Source organism: Ictalurus furcatus, chromosome 28, assembly GCF_023375685.1.
Source record: "Ictalurus furcatus strain D&B chromosome 28, Billie_1.0, whole genome shotgun sequence".
Taxonomy (NCBI): domain Eukaryota; kingdom Metazoa; phylum Chordata; class Actinopteri; order Siluriformes; family Ictaluridae; genus Ictalurus; species Ictalurus furcatus.
The window spans coordinates 7796202-7818935 of record NC_071282.1 but is presented as its reverse complement, the minus strand read 5'-3'; the positions used below and the strand labels follow the sequence as shown (position 1 = coordinate 7818935).

The 22734-nt window shown below is 37.7% G+C and overlaps 1 protein-coding gene across 4 annotated transcripts in view; it reads left to right on the top strand.

Moving 5' to 3' along the window:
- The first annotated feature begins 881 nt into the window (after positions 1-881).
- fcho2 (FCH and mu domain containing endocytic adaptor 2) overlaps positions 882-22734 on the top strand; it is a 136531-nt gene continuing 114678 nt past the window's right edge. For 3 of the 4 annotated variants that reach the window (XM_053618396.1, XM_053618397.1, XM_053618395.1), the window contains exon 1: positions 882-1148. In XM_053618396.1, the coding sequence (XP_053474371.1) occupies positions 1116-1148 (33 nt within the window). In that variant the 5' untranslated portion in view covers positions 882-1115. The remainder of the gene's footprint in view (positions 1149-22734) is intronic. The other variant, XM_053618398.1, reaches the window with a different exon arrangement.

Here is a 22734-nt window from a genome sequence, read left to right as displayed (position 1 = left end):
CAATGTAATCGGTCACCCAATAAGATGTTGGTTCTTTGTTCTCTACAACATACATAAATCATGAATGTAACCTTAAGGTGAGGTATGATACGGTGTAGTAAGAGTGGCTACCCGGGCTTGTGAGCAATTGCTGTATGAATAAAACATTTGCTTGAGCATATTCAAATGTTGGCCATGGTTTCTCATTTTACAGGTAAATTTCCACCACACCTGTTTTCCCACCATTTTGAGGTGTTTTTTTTTTTAAAAAAAACCTTTAAAAATTTTCAGTGTAACACTTAAAATTACTATGAAGGTGCAAAGTAGCAGTGAAATGCACACAAACCGCAGGTACAGCTCTGCTAGAAATGTGTACAGTATATAGGCCTACCAACAAAAGCTCTGTAAAACTGCCAATCTGTCTTTCTTACATTCTTCATTACACTGCCATCAGAACACAATGATGTCACCATCAATCATAGTATGACTTGACACAGCTGTGATAAAGCAGAAAATAGGACTTTTGTAGCTTTCAGTTGTAATAATATTGAAGTTAGCAATGTAGATTTCTTGAATCTACCATTGGTAAATGCATATTTAAAGAAACATACTCACTAACACAATTTTAACACTTGAGTGCTTTAGAATATATAATGTATTTAAAAATAATAAGGAATTACACTTTTTAAAGAAGTTTTAAAGATCCAGCTTTTAAAATGAGTACAACATTTAATTCACAGTGAAAAAATGCATACAGCAAAACACACAACGGCCCGTCTCGGACTTTCACCTTCAGAGCCATAAGTGTAAGTGTAAGTGTAAGTGTATTGTTAATGTGTTACGTCCCAGAATAACTGCAGCGTTTTTATGGGCCACCGCTCGGGGGCGCTGTCCTTCTTTCAATAATGGACTACACCAAACTACAGCTAGAGGCTATAGGAGACAAGTGAACTCGGGAGGGGGAAGTGGAGTTTTCAGACCGAAGGAAGCAAAGAAACAGAAGAGGGGGGACGAAAAAGAGCTCAAAACGATACAAAAATCAGAGGAGGACGGTGGATAAAGTGCTTTAATTGACAGCGGAGTAAAAAGAAAAGAAAGAAAGACAGGAACGACCTCGCAGGAGAAAGGAAACCAAGATGATAACGCCGCATTTCCTGGAAAATTTCTGGGTAGGTATGTTTTTGTTATAATCGGCGATTCTGTTTTCATTAGTCGTGCTGAATGTCAGTTGTTCAGTTCAAGTCCTTACCATTCCCTAAATCACCTCAGAAAGCCGTATTGCTTGGTCTGTTTTTTGTGGTGTTTTCTTCGGTGTAGAAAGCTTACCGGTAAAACATAGGCGAGGGAAACGTGAGAACCAATTCCCCGTTCACCATGTTACTCTGGTCGGCAAATGTCGTCTCGCGACACCAGGGATTGGGCCTCGGTGAACTCGGACAAACATGACCAACCAACTGGAATCCACCTTTCTGCAAGCGGATTGGCTAACACCGAATGATGTATAACGTTGATGGTTAAATCTGGAAGCTCATTGGATGTCGTTGCTGTTCGTCACACTGGTTTTCTTTTTTCCTCTAGTGATTTCTTCGGTAATTAAATTAAAGTGAGAGGCCGGACATCTAATAGAATATTCATGTTGAATGATTTAATGACTTACTTTTCCTAACCGTGTGATAGTCACCTTTATTTTCCAGCTAAAGTTTTGGAAAGTTAAACATATAAATGTCTATGAATCCTTAACCAGACGTGTCTAACATAAGGCTGAGGGTTAGATTAATGCCAGACGCCACTGTAGATAGAAATATAGAAAATGATAATGGAGGTGACTCACGTCACTAAGTGACTCACTAAGTGAAAATGTTTGCAATAAAAAAAAAAGAGTCGCAGGGAACTTCAACGTCAACATATTCACTTATGTACTCGATGTAAAAAAAAATTGAGTGCCTTGGTTTCCCGAAAAGTGCTACTGTTTTTGTCAACGTATTTCTCGCACATTTTTTCTGCCTTACTGAAAATCAGCTACTTTTATCTGTGTTTCAGGTCAACTGGCCCCTTTTTGATTGAGCTGTTTTGTGGTGTCAAATCACAAATGTTTTAATCTGTGTCCCATAATGTGTCCATTAACATACAGACGTTAATGCTTTTGAGGAACTGAGATGCAAACGTTTCAAAACAGGCAAAAGCAACACACTTTCACAGATCAGAGTCTATAACATGTAGCTGTGTGTCTGTGTGCCCGGTTTTTCATAGACGAGCTGTGCTCTTCTTGATTGCTGCAGTATTAGTTGAATCTTGTTAACACTACCATTAAATGATCATTAAAAACAGCCAAAATACAATGAGGTGTGGGTGAGACCGACGCTCAAAGGATGGGGTAGTTTCAATAAGCTCCTTGTCTTGAAGGACTTCGTAGGACAGCAGCAGTTATGGTCAGCTGTATGCTTGCGATGCAGGACACACTCATACAAGTTCCCACAACATGCAGTCATTTTGGTAATTTAAATTTCCCCTCGCTGTCTCTCTCATACACTTCTGCTAAATTACAAAAATTTAGGAGTATGGTTGAAGTTCAGTGTTTTTTTTTTTTCTTTTTCTTTCTTTCTTTCTTTTTTTTTTTGAGATGGTAACGTTAATGTGGACAAGTAGACATGAGAACTTGAGCTTGTCAATTATGACAGAATTTAGGGACCTAGTGTGAGCCATGACAAATTAATTTACCATCTGATAAACTAAATGTAATATTTTCAGTTAATTTTACAGGCTGTATGCAAAAAAACAACAACCATTAACCTGTTCCACCTTGTAAACAAATACAAAAAACCTCAATGTACAGTCTTTGAAGTCTGCTCCTCTTAAATATATTTAAAGCTACACTGTTAGACATTTTCCACTGTCATGGTTCTGGGCTGAAGCCAGTTCTCAAACCGCTCTGTTTATATTGTGTATATATATGAATACTCTCATATAGAATGGGATTGGGTGAGTTCATTTATCCGCCAGATGCAAAGTGATTTAGTTTAATGGTGTTCATTAGGGATGATCCCATCAGGATTTTTACAGCCGATACTGATTTCTTGTCATCTTGATTGACCGAAACAGATTCAGATACCAATCTTTTTTTGTTTACGCTTTAATCAGAAGGTCCGTCATAAACAGTTAAATGTAAGCTCTCTGCTCATGGTCACTGTTAATTGAATTAAAATAATAGCAATGAAAACTACTGTTGGTTAATTGATAAATAAACAAGCATAAACTATTTCTTTTTAAATATCTTAAACAATAAAGAGTCCTATTAAAAGTAGACTAACACAAAAATGATCCATATTAGGAAAAAGAAGGCTAATAGACTTCTAAGGAAATAGCGAACTAAGCTTAATGTTAAATTGATATTAAATGCAGCCCATAGTAATTAAACATTTAATTTCTCATTTTATTTATATTTGATGAAGTTATTATAATGTCTTTTTATATTTAATGATTTATTTATAACTAAGCACAATTTCTGTCTTTACATTTTATTAGTTTTTTCCATTTGTTTCAGTATTAGATTGGTTTCCCCAGTACAGTGTTGCCATGTCTGCTGATATTGTGTTTTTTTTGGGGATTAAATAAAAACATGCAGACTGGAGTTGATTTTTCTAGTGATATCTGGCATCCGTGAGCTTAAATGAAGTGAATGTGCTGAAGGGATGCACGATTATGGCCAAAATGATCATCGCGATTATTTTGATCAATATTGAGACCACGATTATTAATTGGTTTTAGGGACAACAAATTTTTAGTGCACTTTCAAATTTAAATAAACAGACCACTGTTTTCACTTCCATGTTGTGCTGCATTCCTGCTAATGTACAAATCTTTGCATCATATTAGACTTGTCCTTAAATTGCATCATCACCTAGAAGCAAAATAAAATTGTACCCAAAATATAGGATAAATATGAAAATGAAAATATGCAATCCAATATAACAATATGCAACCAAATGAAAACAATTCAGGCGTATGCAGAAAAGGCAATAACAGTGTGTACAGGAGGAGAGACGCAGCCAAATCACCCAATGGAGTAGCGCAGGGATGATGTAATTTTGTACCGGAACCCAAAAGTTACCATCACACTGGTTCCCTCGACAAAAGCCCAATAGGATTTTCACATAGGCTTTTGGATTATTGCAAAAAATAAGCGCTGTGATCAACAAAGGATTACAATACTAACACGTTTTGTCCATCAAGATAATTTTCACAAATTAACAACTTTTATGCAGTTTGAAGCCTGAATACAATCGGCAGAAATAAAAAGCTAACAGTGTGCTATAAACGAACTACACCACGATCGCTCGACTTCAACGTCACCATCACCAAGCCTCCGACTACTTTTCCAAACTTGATTTAAAACATTTTCCATAATACGGATTTATCATCCACGTTTTTTGGGGGAACTGTGCACAGCACACCTGAACCAGTTTATCTGCAAAGTTTTTTTCCTGTTCAGCGTGATGACGTTTAATGTCCCTGACAACGTGTGTAGTCCCATTTTACCCTAGCTATCTATCCAACTCTAGAAGTATTCATACCTTATCTGTCTGTCTCTCTTTCTTTCTTAAGACTGGACATTACCATCAGATTTCAAACTGACAACTATTTTAAACTTTCAGACAGGCTTTGTCAAGCCAACATCAAAGTTTGTTGTGACGAATTTTACCTATCTTCTTAGTTCCTACTTTTTCCGTATGGACCAGCATACAGTGCATCTGGAAAGTATTCACAGTGCTTCATTTTTCCCACATTTGGTTATGTTACAGCCTTATTCCAAAATGGATTAAATTCATTATTTTCCTCAAAATTCTACAAACAATACCCCATAATGACAACATGAAAGAAGTTTGTTTGAAATCTTTGCAAATTTATTAAAAATAAAAAACAAAATAAGCACATTTACATAAGTATTCACAGCCTTTGTCTGTGCCCCGACGCTCCCCATCCAACCTGATGGAGCTTGAGAGGTCCTGCAAAGAAGAATGGGAGAAACTGCCCAAAAATAGGTGTGCCAAGCTTGTAGCATAATTCTCAAAAAGACCTGAGGCTGTAATTGGTGCCGAAGGTGCTTCAACAAAGTATTGAGTAGGGACGCACTGAAATGAAAATTCTTGTCCGAAGCCGAAACCGAATATAATGAAAAGCTTGGCCGAAAGCCGAAGGCCGAAACCGAACACGTTTTTTTCGCGTTTTTCCCATTTATTTTGCCATTTTTTTCACCATTGCATAAATTAAATAGTCAAAATGTGCTTTTTACTATTTTGTCTTGCTTTTCAAAGAAAAAAATCAACTACAAAAACTACAATTTCAAAATATTTATTTAACACTGAATATTTCTTTTCATTCCAGCAGGCATAGGCTACCAACATGGCACAATATAACTTTAAATAAATAGATTAGTAAAATAAAAATATTTTGATGTGGTCATCTTTGAGCCCCCCTTGAATAGCCTATGTTAGGCCTATAACTGACTGCTGAAAGAATGTAACACTCTGTAGCCTACAACAAAAAGTGCTTTAAAAGGTACATTGACAAGAGTGCAAAAAATGGTTCTATTGGGTTCTATACGGCTGATTATATTGGGGATATATACCGCTCGCGTCCCTGTACACCTCGCGGAGTATTATAGTAGATATAGGATAGTTAGATACGTTGCTAATGTTATGTTCCCTTAAATAAATACGTCTTTACCTGCTTCCGTACTCTACTCCCTTACATCTCGCGACGCGACAGAATACTCCGGAAAAGAAACAAAACAAACGTGCACATGTCCACAGTAAACAATGTCACGGTTGTCAACATCTGTAGAGCATGCGCTCGTGCACGTAGCACGTGCATCCGCGCACCCGCTCATCGCTCCGAGCGCGCTGCCGGAAGTGGAGGTCATGAAATTCGCGCGTCTCACTCTGGCTGCTAGGCTATTTGGCACGTCATCAAACACGTCATTGTTCGGTCAAATTTATTTGGCCTTTTCAATTTTTTTTTGCTATTTTCGGCCGAATAATTTCGGTTGCCGAACATTTGGTGCATCCCTAATATTGAGCAAAGACTCTGAATACTTATGTACATGTGCTTTTTTGTTTTTTATTTTTAATAAATTTGCAAAGATTTCAAACAAACTTCTTTCACGTTGTCATTATGAGGTATTGTTTGTAGAATTTTGAGGAAAATAATGAATTTAATCCATTATGGAATAAGGCTGTAACACAACAAAATGTGGAAAAAGTGAAGCGCTGTGAATACTTTCTGGAGGCACTGTATGTAAGATGAGAGATGTTCCACCTAGGGTTGTCATGAAAATGAAATTTTGAAATAGCAACGGCTTTTAATAAAACTTCTTAAAAAAAAAAAATCTTTTTTTTTACCAGCTATGAAGTATGAATGCTCATTGTTTGTTGAATTAAATGTGAAAAATACAACTAAACATTTTTGTAACAGATGCAACTTAACATTATTAATTAGTTTAATTTAATCAAGCTAATATTAATTACAATTTAGTTCATACCAGTTTAATTTTATTTTGAATAACTATTTGCAGAGTCAGCAGAAACAGCTATTCAAGGCAGAAACTTTAATAATTTGATGTCTGTTCATTGTCATTTTGAACACTTCACTCAAAAGCACAAAAAGGGTACTACACTGTACTTTTAATCACTGGAATCATTTTTACCTTTAGTGCATCTTTTAGTAGAAGATTGATTCCCTTTATGAATCTTAGAGTGCATACACTCACTTAAACAAAACTGAATAAAAGATGGGGAAATCTGCTTATTTCTTTTGTCAATATCTCCTTAATTCACAAACCATCTCATAATTTTACAAATGAGGTACAGTGCAACAAACTATAAAAATACTTATTAAGAATAAATTTTACTCTAGGATTTTTAATAAACTCGTGTGCAGTTGTGTTTGGTAGCATAGTGTCATCAGACTATTGGGTTGTTCAGCTTCCCATAAATGTGTCTTACTGATGTGCAGAATCAAATCCTGCAGCAATGAGCATGGCATCTCACAGCACTCCTTATAAAGTGGATGTTTTGTTTTAAGAGAGGTTGATAAAATGATATGAAACATATTGCTTAGTTAAACTCATGTTCACGAGTTAGGGGTTACTTAATGTTCACGGAAGAGGTGGGTCTTTAGCCGTTTTTTGAAGATAGTGACGGATTCTGCTGTTCCGATTGAGGTTGGAAGTTCATTCCACCACTAAGAGACAGTCATTTTGAAGGATCTGAAAAGGGACCTCATGCCTCACTGAGTAGGCACTACCAGGTGAGTATTGAGGTAGAGGGGTGCTGTTCAAGACAAGGTCTTGTATGTGAGCATCAGGACATTGAATTTGATGCGGGTGGCTACAGGAACCCAGTGGAGGGAGATAAAGAGGTGTGTTACATAGGTCCTTTTGGGCTGGTTGAAAATAAAGCATGCTGTTGCATTCTGAATCATTTGAAGGAGTTAGATGGAGCTGGCTGTGAGGCCCAGGCATAATGCATTGCAGTAGTTCAGTTTTGAGAGCCTGGATTAGTAGCTGTGTGGCCTGGTCTGATTTTTTTGATGTTATACAGAATGAACCTAGGGGACCGTGCAGTTACTGAAACGTGGTCTATAAAGTTCAAGTGGTCATCGAAAGTCACCCCAAGGTTTCTGGCTGTCCTGGTTGGCTTGAATGTTGTAGAGCCTGGCTGAACAGTGAGGTTGTGGTTGATTGAGGGGCAGGCAGGGATGATGAGAAACTTTGTTTTTGCCAAGTTGAGCTTAAGGTGGAGTTCCTTCATCCAGTCTGAGATGTCAGACAGGCAGAGATGCATGCTGAGATGGATGGGTCTTCAGGCTGGAAGGACAAATAGAGCTGGGTGTCATCAGCATAGAAATACGAGAATCCACGAGACTCGTTCACCTTCCCCAGGGCTGTGATAGTGGCAGCTTTTTACCACCGTGGTGAGCGGTGGTGAGGGAGTGCAATTTATGTCACTATATAATATAATATAATATAGTATAATATAATATAATATATAATATAATATAATATAATATATAGGCTTAAATGAAATAAATAATAATAATATTAAAAATAAATATAAAATATTAAACCTAAATATAAAAAAATAATGAGGCTTTATTTGAGCACTTACGTCAGTGAAACAACTCAATACAGCTTTGTACTGAGTTGTTGTCTCATGTTGTGTCCTGTTGTTGCAATGAGAAATAGCCTGAGGGTGCTGTGGGATACCGTATTGTGATTGACCTGCAATGGGAGAACGAGAAGTGGATAATAAAGAGATGGAGTGAAACACAGTTGCATGTTTCTCTCTTGTTAGGCACGAATCCAAAATGTTCCCAGATCGCTGATGTAACATTTGGTTTGCCAACCAGATCCATCGCAGTAGCAGAACCCGAAGTGAAACTGCAGAATTCACCTGACTGGATTTTGCTGCGCTCAAACAAACCCGCGCCAAACTAACAGACAACACCATATAAGGCGTTTGATTATGATTATATAGTTTGTGTATTAGTATAAAATCTCCTGCTATATGGTAGGCTATAAATACAAATTAATATCGCAACTGTATTATTATAATTATAATAATAATAATTATTATTATGATTACTCTTATATACAAAATTGTAATAATGCCCACTCAAACAGAAACATTAACATTCCGTGTGACGTGACACTACCGCTGGTGGTATTGATAAATTTGAATCAGTAGACCAGTAGAAAAAAAGTTTGAATTTAACCACTGTATTTTTAATTTACCTACTTTATTAAGGTGAACAACAAATAATTTTAGTTTTAACAGTCAAAAACAAAATAGAATTTAAACAAATATCTTCTCTTTTACCTTATATGAAGATTAAATAAATAAGTGTTAAAGAAACTGTTAAAATTAATAAATATAACATTACAAATTGTGTGCAATGTAAATGTAGAACAATCAAGGCAAACTTTAAGGGATTTTATCTTATTTAGCACAGAATGGGAATCCTGGGGCTCTGGTTTGTGCTCAGCCTGTTAGCATAGTTAGCCTAGCCTCGTATAAAACTTCCACGTTAACACTTAATTCCGGATAACACCTTGCTGAGGTCCGCATCTGACGAGTCGAGCTCCTGCTTTGAGAACATTGTCCTCCCCAGAGCCGACATTTTAACAGAAAACACAAAGAGCGTCAAAATGTCACATTTCTTCCTCGCACGCTGTTCAGAGTCGCACGCACTGTACATGTGTGGAGCGCTACGCATGCACACTACAAGTCTCTCGCAGCTTGTTTCGCCGTATTTGATCGGGATGGGATTTTTTCTTTGCAAAGCTTACACACAATAGTGTTCTGATGTGGATCAGACAAAAAGAAGCAAAAAAAAAACTGCCATGCTGGTAGCTGACACCACAATCTCCTCGGCAGGCACTGAACTCATTTTTGCATGTGTTTGTGTGTTCTGATGTCACATGGCGGTGGCGCAGCCAAACCCCCCCAGATACGCCACTTGTTATTGGCTGTTTGCTTGTCACACTCCTTTATCAAGGCATGTGATAGGCTGTTTATGATCCAGGGATGGCACACGATTGAGGGTTGTTCATGCAACCAAACTTCATGTCTGTTTACATTTTATCGAGTGTTATACCAAACATTTTTTTCTATCGTTACCGATAAAGGTGTACCGTCGATAAATATACCGTTTTTATCGCCCAGCCCTAGGCATCAGTCTCAAAGAGGGGAGAAGGAGGACAGTTGAGAGTTACATGGAGGAGGAGCATAAACAATTAATAATAATAATAATAATAAAAAAAGGATAAATGAAGGATGCCTGCCCCCTTACAGCTTCCAGGATAATGCTCTAGTTTCATATACATCACAAATGATTTGGCTTGAGAATAGAGAATACACTCTCCAAGTATTGGAACGGCAAGGTCAATAAAATTTACTTTATTGCTTTCTATCTTTATTTTTTTCACTGAAGACATTTGGGTTTGAAATCAAATGATGAAAATGAGTTGATGGATCAGAATTTTTAATATCATTTCCTGATATTTACATCTAGATGTGTTAAACAACTTGGAACATGGCACTTTTTGTTTGAACCCAGTCTCCTGATGCTGTTTGTTGTTTGTGATCATGTTAAGGCCTGTTCACACCGGGACAATTTTTCAGCACGTTTAAACGGTATGTTTAATGGCCCGTGCCTAAATCAGTGGCTGTCAACGGGAGTGTTCACACCCACGAGTAAAACAAAGTTTATTTTTTGGGGTTTTTTTTTGTCTCTCTCTTTTTTTTTTTTTTTTGCCGCACCGCATTAAGAACTGGCCGACCAATGAGGCCAACTTTTGTTCATGTGCGTAGAGCCACTGAGGTTACATAAAAAACACGATTTGCTGGTGCTCAAGCACAAAACAATCCATTCTGACATCATCTTCTGATATTTCATACAATTGCAATTATTTGTGAAATTAACAGTAAGCTGGCCAATTTCAATTACTTGTCTCAATGCTCTCTCCATTTTACAAAGATTTGAGGACATGTGGGATGCAAAAGGTTCACAATTTGCTCTTGTAACACGCTTCAAAGCCGGACAAGGAGGAGGCAGGAACTGGCTGACCATAAATGTAAAGTTTAATAATCAACAGAATTCAAACATAACATAAAACACACAAACGTAAGCAAAACATAAAGCACACATGTGCCTTTCTCCTCCTCTGGTGCTTCCAACTGCTCCTTTATCACTCTCGCCCACTGATTATACAACTCATTATGTGTGGAGGAATGGTTTCCGATCCCTTGCCAATGTATTCTCCAACCTCATCAGGCATTATAGGAGAAGACTCAGAGCTGTTATCATGGCAAAGGGATATAGCACAAAGTATTGACTAAAAGTGTGCTAATCATTGTGGCACACATATCTTTAACAAAGATTTTTTTTTGGATAAACCTGTTTTGTTTGCAATTGTTTGATATCCATGAGAGTAGAGTATTTTTTAAACAAAAGAACGATAGGTTAAACAATAAAAGTTTTTCACAACCTTCTTTGCTCATATTTACCTAGCGTGCCAATATTAGTGGAGGGCACTGTACAGGGTGTCCCAGGTGACTATGTGTACCAGTACTATGTTGTTTGTGCCTTTGTCAGTGGATGTTCGTGGACATCCACTTCTCAGTTGGTGTGCAACACTTCCAGTCTTTTTGAATTTATTAATAAGTTTGTCAACAGTGTTGTGTGTGCTGTGTTTGTCACATTTCCTGTTAAAGTCCATTGCAACCTTGCGACAGTTTCCCAATCCAGCCATGAGAATGATTTCAATATGTTCTTTTGTCAAAGGCATTCTTAAAGGCTATCTGAATATATATATATATAATATAAACTCAGTAAAAAATACATATGTTTAAAATCTAATAGTAGATTACTAGAATACTACAATAATACTATAATAATAAATATATTGTTCAAAATTAGACAGAAAATGTATTTCGGACACTCAAGCCGATTTGCACAAAGAAGGCCACTCTATTCTCCAAAAAAAAAACCACCCAAAATATTTCTTCCTCCAGAGTTTGTTGTAAAAATGTTCAAAAGTAAAGGGCTTATGAATGAAAACGGACAATGTCCACGCATACCTGTGAACACAAACAAGAAAAACAGGCCAGAAACAACAGTGGGAATGGCTTGAGACATCAATGAGAATTAACAGATACCAGTACACTAGTGCACAAACTATTTGAAACCGGATCAACGAGTATGGTTACGCACAGTGAGCAATGTGGCAGAAACCATTCATCAGCCTCAAGAATAAGAAACTAAGCGCGAAATTAGCAAAAGAACATCAGAATAAGAATACTTTTATTCACCATATACATTTACATGTATTCAGATGTACATGTCACGTGATACATTCAACACACATCTCAGACAACACAACCCAGTTAACATCCTAATATACAAATATTGCACCTTAAGTGGAAACGGTAGGCTCAGTTGTAAATTAATTACAGTGAAGGTAAAAATAGCAGCTGGATGCAGTTTATGGTGCATTAAATGGAGTGGAACAATTGCGATATATAATAAATAATAGCAACGAGAGAGACTGATCAGCCATAACTTTAAAACCACCTGCCTCATATTGTGTAGGTCCCCCTTGTGCAACCAAAACAGCTCTGACACGTTGAGGCATGGACTCCACAAGACCTCTGATGGTATGCTGTGGTATCTGGCACTAAGACGTTAGCAGCAGATACTTTGAGTCCTGTAAGTTGTGAGGTGGGGAATCCATGGATTGGACTTGTTTGTCCAGCACATCTTGTTTGATCCTATTGAGATCTTAGGAATTTGGAGGCCAAGCAAACACCTTGAACTCTTTGTCATGTTCTTCAAACCATTCCTGAACATTTGTTGCAGTGTTGCAGGGTATATTATCCTGCTGAAAGAGGCCACTGCCATTAGGGAATGCCGTTGCTATGAATGGGTGTACTTGGTCTACAACAATGTTTAGGTGGGTGGTACGTGTCAAAGTAACATCCACATAAATGCCAGGACTCAAGGTTTCCCAGCACATCATTGCCCAGAGCATCACACTGCCTCTGCCGGCTTGCCTTCTTTCCATAGTGCATCCTGGTGCCATCTCTTCCCCGGGTAAGCAACACACATGCACACTGTCCACATGATGTAAAATTAAAATGTGATTCATCAGAACAGGCCACCTTCTTCCATTGATCCATGGTCCAGTTCTGGTGCTCGTGTGGCCATTGTATGTTTTTTGGCAGTGGACAGGGGTCACTCTGACTGGTCTGCGGCTGTGCAGCATTGTACACAGCAAGCTGCAATTCCCTATGTGTTCTGACACATTTCTGTCATGGCTAGAACGTAGGGCTGCAACTAACGATTATTTTCATAATCGATTAGTTGGCCGATTATTTTCCCGATTAATCAGACGGGGGGTGTGGCTTTCAGTACAATTTTTTCGTTTATTTAAAATAAAATCCACAAACTGAGTGTAGCTCCATCCACTGAACCTGATCTGGCGCTCCCTTTGTAGTGAGGTCAGTCAGACGGCTGAAAAAATAGGTACAACTTTTCAAAAATAGCCAGCCAGACCCAGGAACTGCCTGACCCCTTTTTTGGTCTTGGATCTTGGGCAGGCCGCAATCATAGCTGTCCTATCAATTTGAGGATGCACCTGCCCATGGCCCAAGTGCAAGCCCAGATAATGTACTTCCACCTGTCCAATTGCACACTTATTTGCATTTGCTGTGAGTCTTATCTGTTTCAAGGATCTCAGGACAGCTCTCAGATGTTGTAAATGCTTTATGCATATGCATTGTACAAAGCATCCAAAGCATATGCATTGTGCAGCCGGAGTATTCTGTCCATGAGACGCTGAACCATTGCTGTCCCAAACAAATCAAACAGAAGGGTGACATATTGGTGTAACCTAAACAGAGTAGAAAAGGTGTGAATAAAATGTTGAATAAAAGTGAGCAGCACCTAACTGATCAAGGAGTTCATCAATGCATGGCATTGGGTATGCGTCAAATTTAGACACCATGTTGACTTTTCTAAAGTTCACATAGAACTGGACCGACCCGTCAGTCGTGAGCACCAAAAGCACAGGACTGCTCCAGTCACTGTGACACTCTTTGATTAAGCATATCCTTGAGTTCATACCATCACACCTGGGGGAGTCTCAGTGTGGTATTCTGTAAGGTTTGGGAGTATTGGGTAAAGGCGAAAACACGTCAGAAATTTCCACTTGCAACATGGCAACCTATGCTCTCTGGGATGGTTTATTAAAGGTACCTCCGGTCCCAGCTCTTCTCTCTCTGGACAATGAAACCGGAAGAGAGAAAGAGAATCAATGGGTTTTTTGAATGGGATTTTCGGTAAAAGACTGAAATAAGGTCTGTCGTGTACACAAGCTCAAAATATTTTCACGTTTTATTCTACGACATAAAATACACCAGTTTTACCCCACTCGTGTTTTTTAAAGCTTTTACATGTATTGAAAAAGGCGGTTGCTAACATGTTGCTAAGTGAGACTACAGATGTTGTCAGGGACATTAAACATCATCACGCCAAAGAGGAAAAAACTTTGCAAACAAACTTGCCAGGTATGCTGTGCACAATTCCCTCCTAAAAAATGTGGATGAAGATTCATCCACAGAGTAAATCCCTATTATGGAAAAAGGTTTTTAAATAAAGTTTGGAAAAGTAGTCAGAAGCTTGGTGATGGTGACGTTGAAGTTGAGCGACTGTGGTAGTATTTGTTTATAGCATACGTTTAGCTTTTTATTTCTGGCGACTGTATTTAGGCTTCAGACTTCAAAAAAGTTGTGTTCATTTGTGAAAATTATCTTGATGGACAAAACGTGTTAATATTGTAAACTTTTGTTGATCACAGCGCTTATTTTTTGCAATAATCCAAAAGCCTATGGGAAAATCCTATTGGGTTTTTGTCGAGGGAACCAGTGTGATGGTAACTTCCGGGTTCCGGTACAAAATGACGTCATCCCTGCTCCTCCCTATTGGGTGATTTCGGTACAATTTTATTTATATTTTGCTTATACGAGATGATGCACTTTAAGGATCAGTCTAATTTGATGCAAAGATTCGTACATTAGCAGGAATGTAGCACAACATGGAGCTGAAAGCAGTGGTCTGTTTATTTAAATGTGAAAGTGCACTAAAAATATGTTGTCCCTAAAATCAATGAATAATCGTGATAAATAATCGTTATCTCAATATTGATCAAAATAATCGTGATTATCAATTTGGCCATAATCGTGCAGCCCTACTGGAAACCAGGTTTCAGGGATCACCCCCTTGGGGGAGGAGTTGCAGAGCCCGTTTATCCTCCAGCCACTCACATGCAACTGCCTCACACTCAAAAAGCTCAATGAAGGCCTCTGAATTGTCAGTGTAGGCCATCTTACATAGTGGAATGGTGGCAGGGGACACAAATGGGAAAAGTCACATTTGGAAGTCACATGATGTTGCTGAGGATGGCCCCACATGGTGCAGCCTAAAGATCATTGAGATTACTGAGGATTTTACTACTTAATAACCATAAGATGGCTTTGGACCTCAATTCATATGAACAGTTATGCTATCATGCCTAGGACTGCAATTGCCCCGAACAGTTTTGCACTCAACTCTCCATCAGTGAACAGTGGATTCAGTGGAAACAGACTTCATGTAAAAACTGTAATGAATTTTCCCGGTTACACAATTACACTATTTGACCATGTAGTATTAGCACATTTATAGAAGGGATTTACTTATTTATAATCGCATTATCCGTTGTTACCCAGATGAGGATGGATTCCCTTTTGAGTGTGGTTCCTCTCAAGGTTTCTTCCTCATACCATCTTAGGGAGTTTTTCCTTGCCACAGTCGCCTCTGGCTTGCTCATTAGGGATAAATTCATACATTTAAAATTTATATGCTGAATTTATATATTTCTATAAAGCTGCTTTGGGACAATGTTCATTGATAAATATACAAATAAAACTGAATTGAATGGAATGGGTGGGCTCACCGGCTCTCTGCCTGCTGCTCAGCAAGAGCTTGTTATGGCAGTTACTGAAAGCACAAATAAGTAGACTGACGGTGATAATACACAGGTGAGGATCATCATGTGTTACCTGCTGGTACAGCCCACCTCCTCTCCATCTGAAGCTGACACTTTTCCACATTGCCACTGCCACACATTTTAATTCTGATCCTTAATGAACACTATTTAGTATCCAAATGCTTTTTAGTCTAATGTTAAGCTGCATATCTATTATTGTCATATTTGTAAACAAAAATCATAATTTTTTTTGGGAGATGTTTTGCTTGAAAAGTGTGCTTGAGGTATCTTTGTTTAAAATAAATGCCTCCTGGTTTGACATTGTTCTTATGCAGTGAAATTCACACATTTGTAAGTGTGGCTTAAGTCCCCAAATATGGTTTGGGACCACTGTAGCTGTTATATTGTCAGTATAGCGGTGGATGCTAACACCAGGTTTACAAGGATATATACAGATGCATCTCAAAAAAATGTAATATCATGGAAAAGTTAATTTTTTTTCTGTAATTTAATTCAAAAAGTGGAACTTTTATGCAGCTGTTATGTTGTCAATATAGCAGTAAAAAGGTCAGCATAACAAAAAAGGCTTCAAATATTTCACTTTATGTGTAATGAATCTAGAATATATCAAAGTTCCACTTTTTTGATTCAGTTACAGAAGAAAGTAAATTTTTCCACGGTATTCTAATTTTTTGAGATGCAGCTGTACATGGAAATATATGCCAGGTGCAAAATAAATACAATGGGCCATCAATCAGCAGATTATCATTTGCGTATTTGCAGGGAAGAGAAAAGAAACAAACAATGCTATTTATATAGAAAGCAACACTGAAAGAATTAAATGGATCACTTAGAATATATGTTTGCAGTACAGTGTTGTCAAAAAATAGTCACAACATAATAAATGAGACTTGATGTTCTCATCAATTTTGAACTAGAATATGGCCTGACTTGAGGCTTTAGCTCCACTGGGATGCTGCTGATTCATTAAAGTTGCATACTAATATATAAAATTTATTTATTTATTCATTCATTTATTCATTAATTGCCGCATTGATGCAGAAATTCATGCAAAAGGTGCCCAGACCAAGTATTGAGTACATAAATTAACATACTTTTCAGAAGGTTGACATTTCTGTATTAAAAATTCTTTATTCTAATATTGTGAGATACTGGATTTTTGATTTCCATGAGCTGTAAGCCATAAGCATCAAGATTAAAACAAAAAAAGGCTTGAAATATTTCACTTTGTGTAATGAATCTAGAATTCCACTTTTTTAATTAAATTACCGGGCGGGGGGGTGAACTTTTCCATGATATTGTAATTTTTTTAGATGCACCTGTAGTTAGCATATATAGGTAAAACAGTCATATGAAGAGATATAATCAAATATTTACAAAAATGTGAGGGGTGTACTCACTTTTGTGAGATACTGTATATATTTAAATATATCAGAATTTCAGCTTTCATTTCCTGATATTTACATCTAGATGTGTTAAACAACTTGGCACCTTCTCTTTGAACTCAGTCTCCTGATGCTGTTTGTTTTTTGTGATCATGATACATTTTATGTATCATATACATACGTTTTATGATTACAACACCGGGAATATTTCTATGCTGAAAGCCGAGGTGCCGCTCAAACAGATGCTATAAACTCTTTTGTAAACTGAACAAAGATGGCTAAATGTGTCTGCGACACTCTTGTGTGTTTGAATGGGAATGAGGAAATGGGAGGTAGGTTTGGGATAACTCAAAAGGGCTCTTTATTTCTTCTTCCTGGGAGCGCTTTTTGAATCTGAATCACACACACACACAAACACACACACACAGTTCCGCTGTACTCTTGCTGCCCGTGTCTGTGTCATGCCCTCCTTTTATCTACAGAAGTTCTGGAACCAAGTTTGACCTCTATCAAAGTAATGAAAAGGCTAAAGTATGGAGAAAGTAGGGATCTGCTCATGATCCAAAACATACAAGCTCATTGCCCAAGCACAGGGGGTGGTAGTGTCATGACTTGGGCTTGCATGGGTGCTTCTGGAATGGGCTCACTACTTTTTATTGATGATGTAACTCATGATTGTAGGAGAAGAATAAATTCAGATGTCAACAGAAACATTCTGTCTGCCAATTTACAGAGAAATGCATCCTATCTAATTGGGATGAACTACAGCAAGAAAAATTACCAAAAATCCACTGCCAACACAACAAAGGACAGGGTTAAGAAGTGGAAGGTTTTAGACTATTCAAGGCAATCACCAGACCTTAACCGAAGCATGAATTTCACTTTCTGAAGAGGAAGTGAGACTGAAGGAAGACCTGGACCTGCAAGCCTGGAAAAGCATCACAAAAGAAGAATGCAACAGTTTGGCGATATCAGTGGGTTGCTGGATTGATACATTTATTGCAAGCAAGGGATATGCAACCAAATATAACGTTATTTACTTTCATTTGCTTAAGACTATCTGTTCCAATACTTCTCCCCACTTAATCGCTGGGGGGGGGGTCTGAAACCAAAGGTGCCATTTTCTAAGCTGTTTAACACATCTAGATGTAAATATCAGGAAATGAAAGATGAAATTCTGATCGATAGTCTTATATTCATCTTTTAATCTCAAACACAAATGTTTTTAGTGTATAGCCAAAATAAAATGAATTGAAATTGAATTATTCCTGTTTAACTGTGTTACTGTATTAGAAAAGAATATAGCATTATTTTGTTGTCTTGCAAGGTGGAGAGATATGCTGTTATACTGTATATATGTATTTGGAATACTGCCAATTTAGTCAAACAGCATTTCCATTATGACTTTCAAGTGTCTGCTGTGAGGTGTATCATTATACCAGGGTGCTTGTTCCCCCCACAACCTCACAAGGGTACATTATTTAGAGGGTAGTGAAACAGTTGGTACGTTTACATGGACAAAAATAATCCGATATTAACCCAATTAAGACAACACTCTGATTAAGAAACTACCATTTAAACAGCGATTGATGATGACCTTAATCCAGCTAAAGTCATACTCGAACTAAACACAAATTGGATTAAGACGTGGAGTTTTAGTCGCATTATCGGCGTGCATTATAGACATGTACACACCTTAATCATACTATTAATGTTGTGTGGGAGTTTTCACTATTCGCACATATAGCATGACAAATAATTAACTGCACTTGAAGCTATCGTAAAATTAAAAATGAAACACCCAAAACTGTATGTTGATACGTGAAATTCTGTAGGGAATGTCGGACTGCGTGGCATGGGGACATAATGACGTATGCGATTTGTCACGATCTCGCCAGCAGAGGGCGCTGTGGCGATGACGTGCACGAGCTGCTGGAGAGCACGTGTTCGTGCTTGAAGTGCGCATGGACGCTAAGACTGTGTTCACAATGGACATGTGCACTTGTTTTGGTTCCTGTCCTGTCCCCGCCCGGTTCAGTTATTTGCGGAGGTGCGAGGGTGTGTTGTGAAATGTTACCAGATGTCAGCAATTAAGGTAAATGTGACTGGTTATTTAAACCCCTCGCATTGCTGCACACAACGGGCAGTATTAGCGTAGCGTAGAGCACAATAGAGTAATGACAGATTAAAGGAAAGACGGAATGTATAATGGTGCCAGGCAGTAATATGTCCATGCTCTGTCTAGTTTCCTGTTCCTAGTTTCATGCTATAGTTTAAAGAGTGTTCATGCCAGGGTTAAATGAGTGTTCATGCCAGGGTTAAATGAGTGTTCGTGCCAGGGTTAAATGAGTGTTCGTGCCAGGGTTAAATGAGTGTTCGTGCCAGGGTTAAATGAGTGTTCGTGCCAGGGTTAAATGAGTGTTCGTGCCATGGTTAAATGAGTGTTTGTGCCATAGTTAAATGAGTGTTCGTGCCGTGGTTAAATGAGTGTTTGTGCCGTGGTTAAATGAGTGTTCGTGCCATAGTTCAAAGAGTGTTCATGCCTCAGTTCCACGAGTGTTCATGCCTCAGTTCCACGAGTGTTCATGCCTCAGTTCCACGAGTGTTCATGCCTCAGTTCCACGAGTGTTCATGCCTCAGTTCCACGAGTGTTCATGCCTCAGTTCCACGAGTGTTCATGCCTTAGTTTAACGAGTGTTCATGCCTTAGTTTAACGAGTGTTCATGCCTTAGTTCAACGAGTGTTTCATGCCTGAGTTAAATGGAGTGTTTAATGCCTGAGTGAAACCGGTGTTTCATGTCATAGTTGTGTTCTAAGTTTAGTGCTTTATGCCTCAATCCTAGTTAAAGGATAAATGTTTAAGTTTCATGTGCTTTGCTTAAATAGTGTAAATAAAAACGTTACTCCTGCGCTTACTTCCTGCTTGAGTTGTGTTTCGTAACACAATTAATCGATCTATGTCCTATAACATGTAAAACGGTAACATGAAAGGAATATTCTAAAAGCAACTCATATAAACACCTTAATCACAATATTGTCTTAATCAGAATAAAGTCAATAATTAGATTATTGCTGTCCATGTAAACGTAGTCATTGACTTTAAGCATACCATCACCTGATTAAGTTCTGTAGGGTCATCGGGGTGACTCATTCAGAGTTTTGGAGATATATTTTGGAGATTTTCTGTAAAGTGGGATAGTAGCCAACATGACTATATGATACAGTAGCGTGGCAAAGTGCACGTGTTATGATTAATATACATTTTAAATCAAATCAGGCAGTGATCAGAGAGAATGAGTGGGTCCCCTTATATTCTGATTGACAACAATTACTGCTACAGGTTCACTGGAAAGGCTGCAAAGTTTTGTAGAAATACAGAATGTGAATTCATGACCTAAAATCTGAATTACCCACCCCTACATGTACTTGTGTCTTGCAGGTTAAAATAGACACTCCATATGTAGCAAACAAGGGACAGGGCTCCAAATTCATCATTTAAAGCTGCTGATAGTATTAAATAATTTTTTTAAAAATATCTAGACAGAACCTTTCCAATTTTTTACATCACCAAAACAGTTGAAAGAAATATGCTGTTTCTGCACTACAGCAAGGACATGTGGCTAACATCTGAATAAATATTCATTAATTTGGTATCGTACATGTATTATACGTGTAAGCGCTATGATCTCGTTTAACTTGCATTAAATTGAGGCGTGCACAAGAGGAAGAAGAATGCATTCTTTTCAAAACTTTTATCAACCAATTCTCATCCATCACCTCTTGCTCTGACTCCTACCTATTCTTGGTTCAGGAGAGATTATCAATGTAACGAAACATGATAATATTATAGAATACTTTTGACTCCCTTTAGGTTAGATGACCTACAAAAAAATCTCTCCCTTGATATCTCAGAGGGAAATGAAGGAAAAAGGGATTGTATACAGTGCTGAACTTGGAAAGTAATAAAACAAATTATTGTGAGAGAGATCAAATTTAAAACAATGTCGTAAAGCTTTAAAAGGTGTTTCCATCATAAATATCTTTCAAATTTCTAATTCCAAGTCTGTCCCAAAGAGTAAATGTTTAGTCTAGCTTTGAAAGTGTAAATAAAAGATTTTTACATGAAGGATTCAATGTTGAGGCTGCATGAAATTGAGACTGCATCCAAATCTTTACAGTGGACAAAACTAAGGTGTTTGTAGTATAACATGCAATGGAAAATGGGAGAAAGAAAAAAAATGAGCTAGCAGAGAATGACGAGAGCGATTCTAAAATACACTACTTGGTATCTGGACAATGGAGACAAAAACCGAAAAAGACTGTGAAATATAAACATAAACTTAGGAACTTATTTGTTTTTACCCTTAGAACTCTAACCAGTAAGGAAAGAGGGAGACTGTTCACCATTGTATTCATTTTGTCAATCAATGGGGCCAAAGTTGCAACCTGAATAGAAGACATTGAAAGAATAATGTTTATGCACAAGTACTTAAATCCTCGAAGGAATGGTGGAAGATCAAAAGGAATACTTGACTTAACTAATCATGGGGATGTGGTATTAAGTTGAAAGCAATAACTTAACTAAACAATAACTAAAAAAACTTCTTTTTTTTTTCCTAAATGCATTGAACTACTGGAATTGAGTATGGGGAGGACTAACATATAACAGAAGAGTGTCAGCATAAAAGGAAACTACATTCTCGACACCGCAACAAAAGATAACATTTAATTATTCAATTTATCTTTAAGGGCAATGCACAGGGACTCCAATGCCAAGGCAAAAAGCAATGGCAATAATGGGGACTCCTGTCAACTGGGCTGATACAATGGAAGAAAGTTGACTAGATGGAGTTATTTAAGACATGGGCTTGCAGAGATGTATAAAGTAATTTGGTCCAAGAAATTAAAGTGTTACAAAATTAAACAGGTCAACAAATATGTTCTACCAAACAAAGATTAATTAATCACCTCTAAAAGGAGGGGAGCCAACTTCACATAACTTTTTATTGAACTCTCCCAAACCCATCCAGCCCAGGGGGTTGCAGTTTTTCATATTGCTGGGAGCTTCAGAATTTCTTGAAAGGTATTGAGTTCAGTATTGAAATCAGCTAGATATTCAGGTGTGTACAGAGAAGAATAGAAACTTTTTAAAAATGTTTTGGGGTTGTGATTAGGTTAGCAGAGTTATCCTTTATCCGTTATTTTGGAAGTTGATGGGCTAAAAAAAAAGTTAGACTTTTGGTTATCAGTATCAAGATAGGTAACAAAATCTAAAAACTCCCTGTTAGTAAAAAAAAAAAAAAGTAGTCAATATTGGAATGAGACTTCAGAATGACCTAGAATGCTCTCTCTGTCTCTCTTAGGGACCTCTTCCATAAAAAGAGATAAAGATTGAGCCATCTTTGAAGTGGAACATAATTTAAAATCTGGCAGATCAAGTACAGGGTTAAGTGAAACATTTTTGTTTCTGTTTAGCTTTAGGGTACATTCATCTTCAGTAATCACTTTATCCTGGTCAGGGTCATGTGGATCTGGAGCCTATCCCTAAAGCAATGGGAGGCAAGAATATCCTGGATGGGATGCCAGACCAGCTCAGGGCACCATGCACACATGTTCCCTCACTCTCTCACCTGGGGCATTTTAGCACATAACTACATAACTGAAACAGGAAAAAAAAGATGTTTGGACTGTAAATTATTTGAGTTGATACAGTACATATAAGAATAAATATTTAGGGCTAAACTTTAACAATACTTTTGTTAT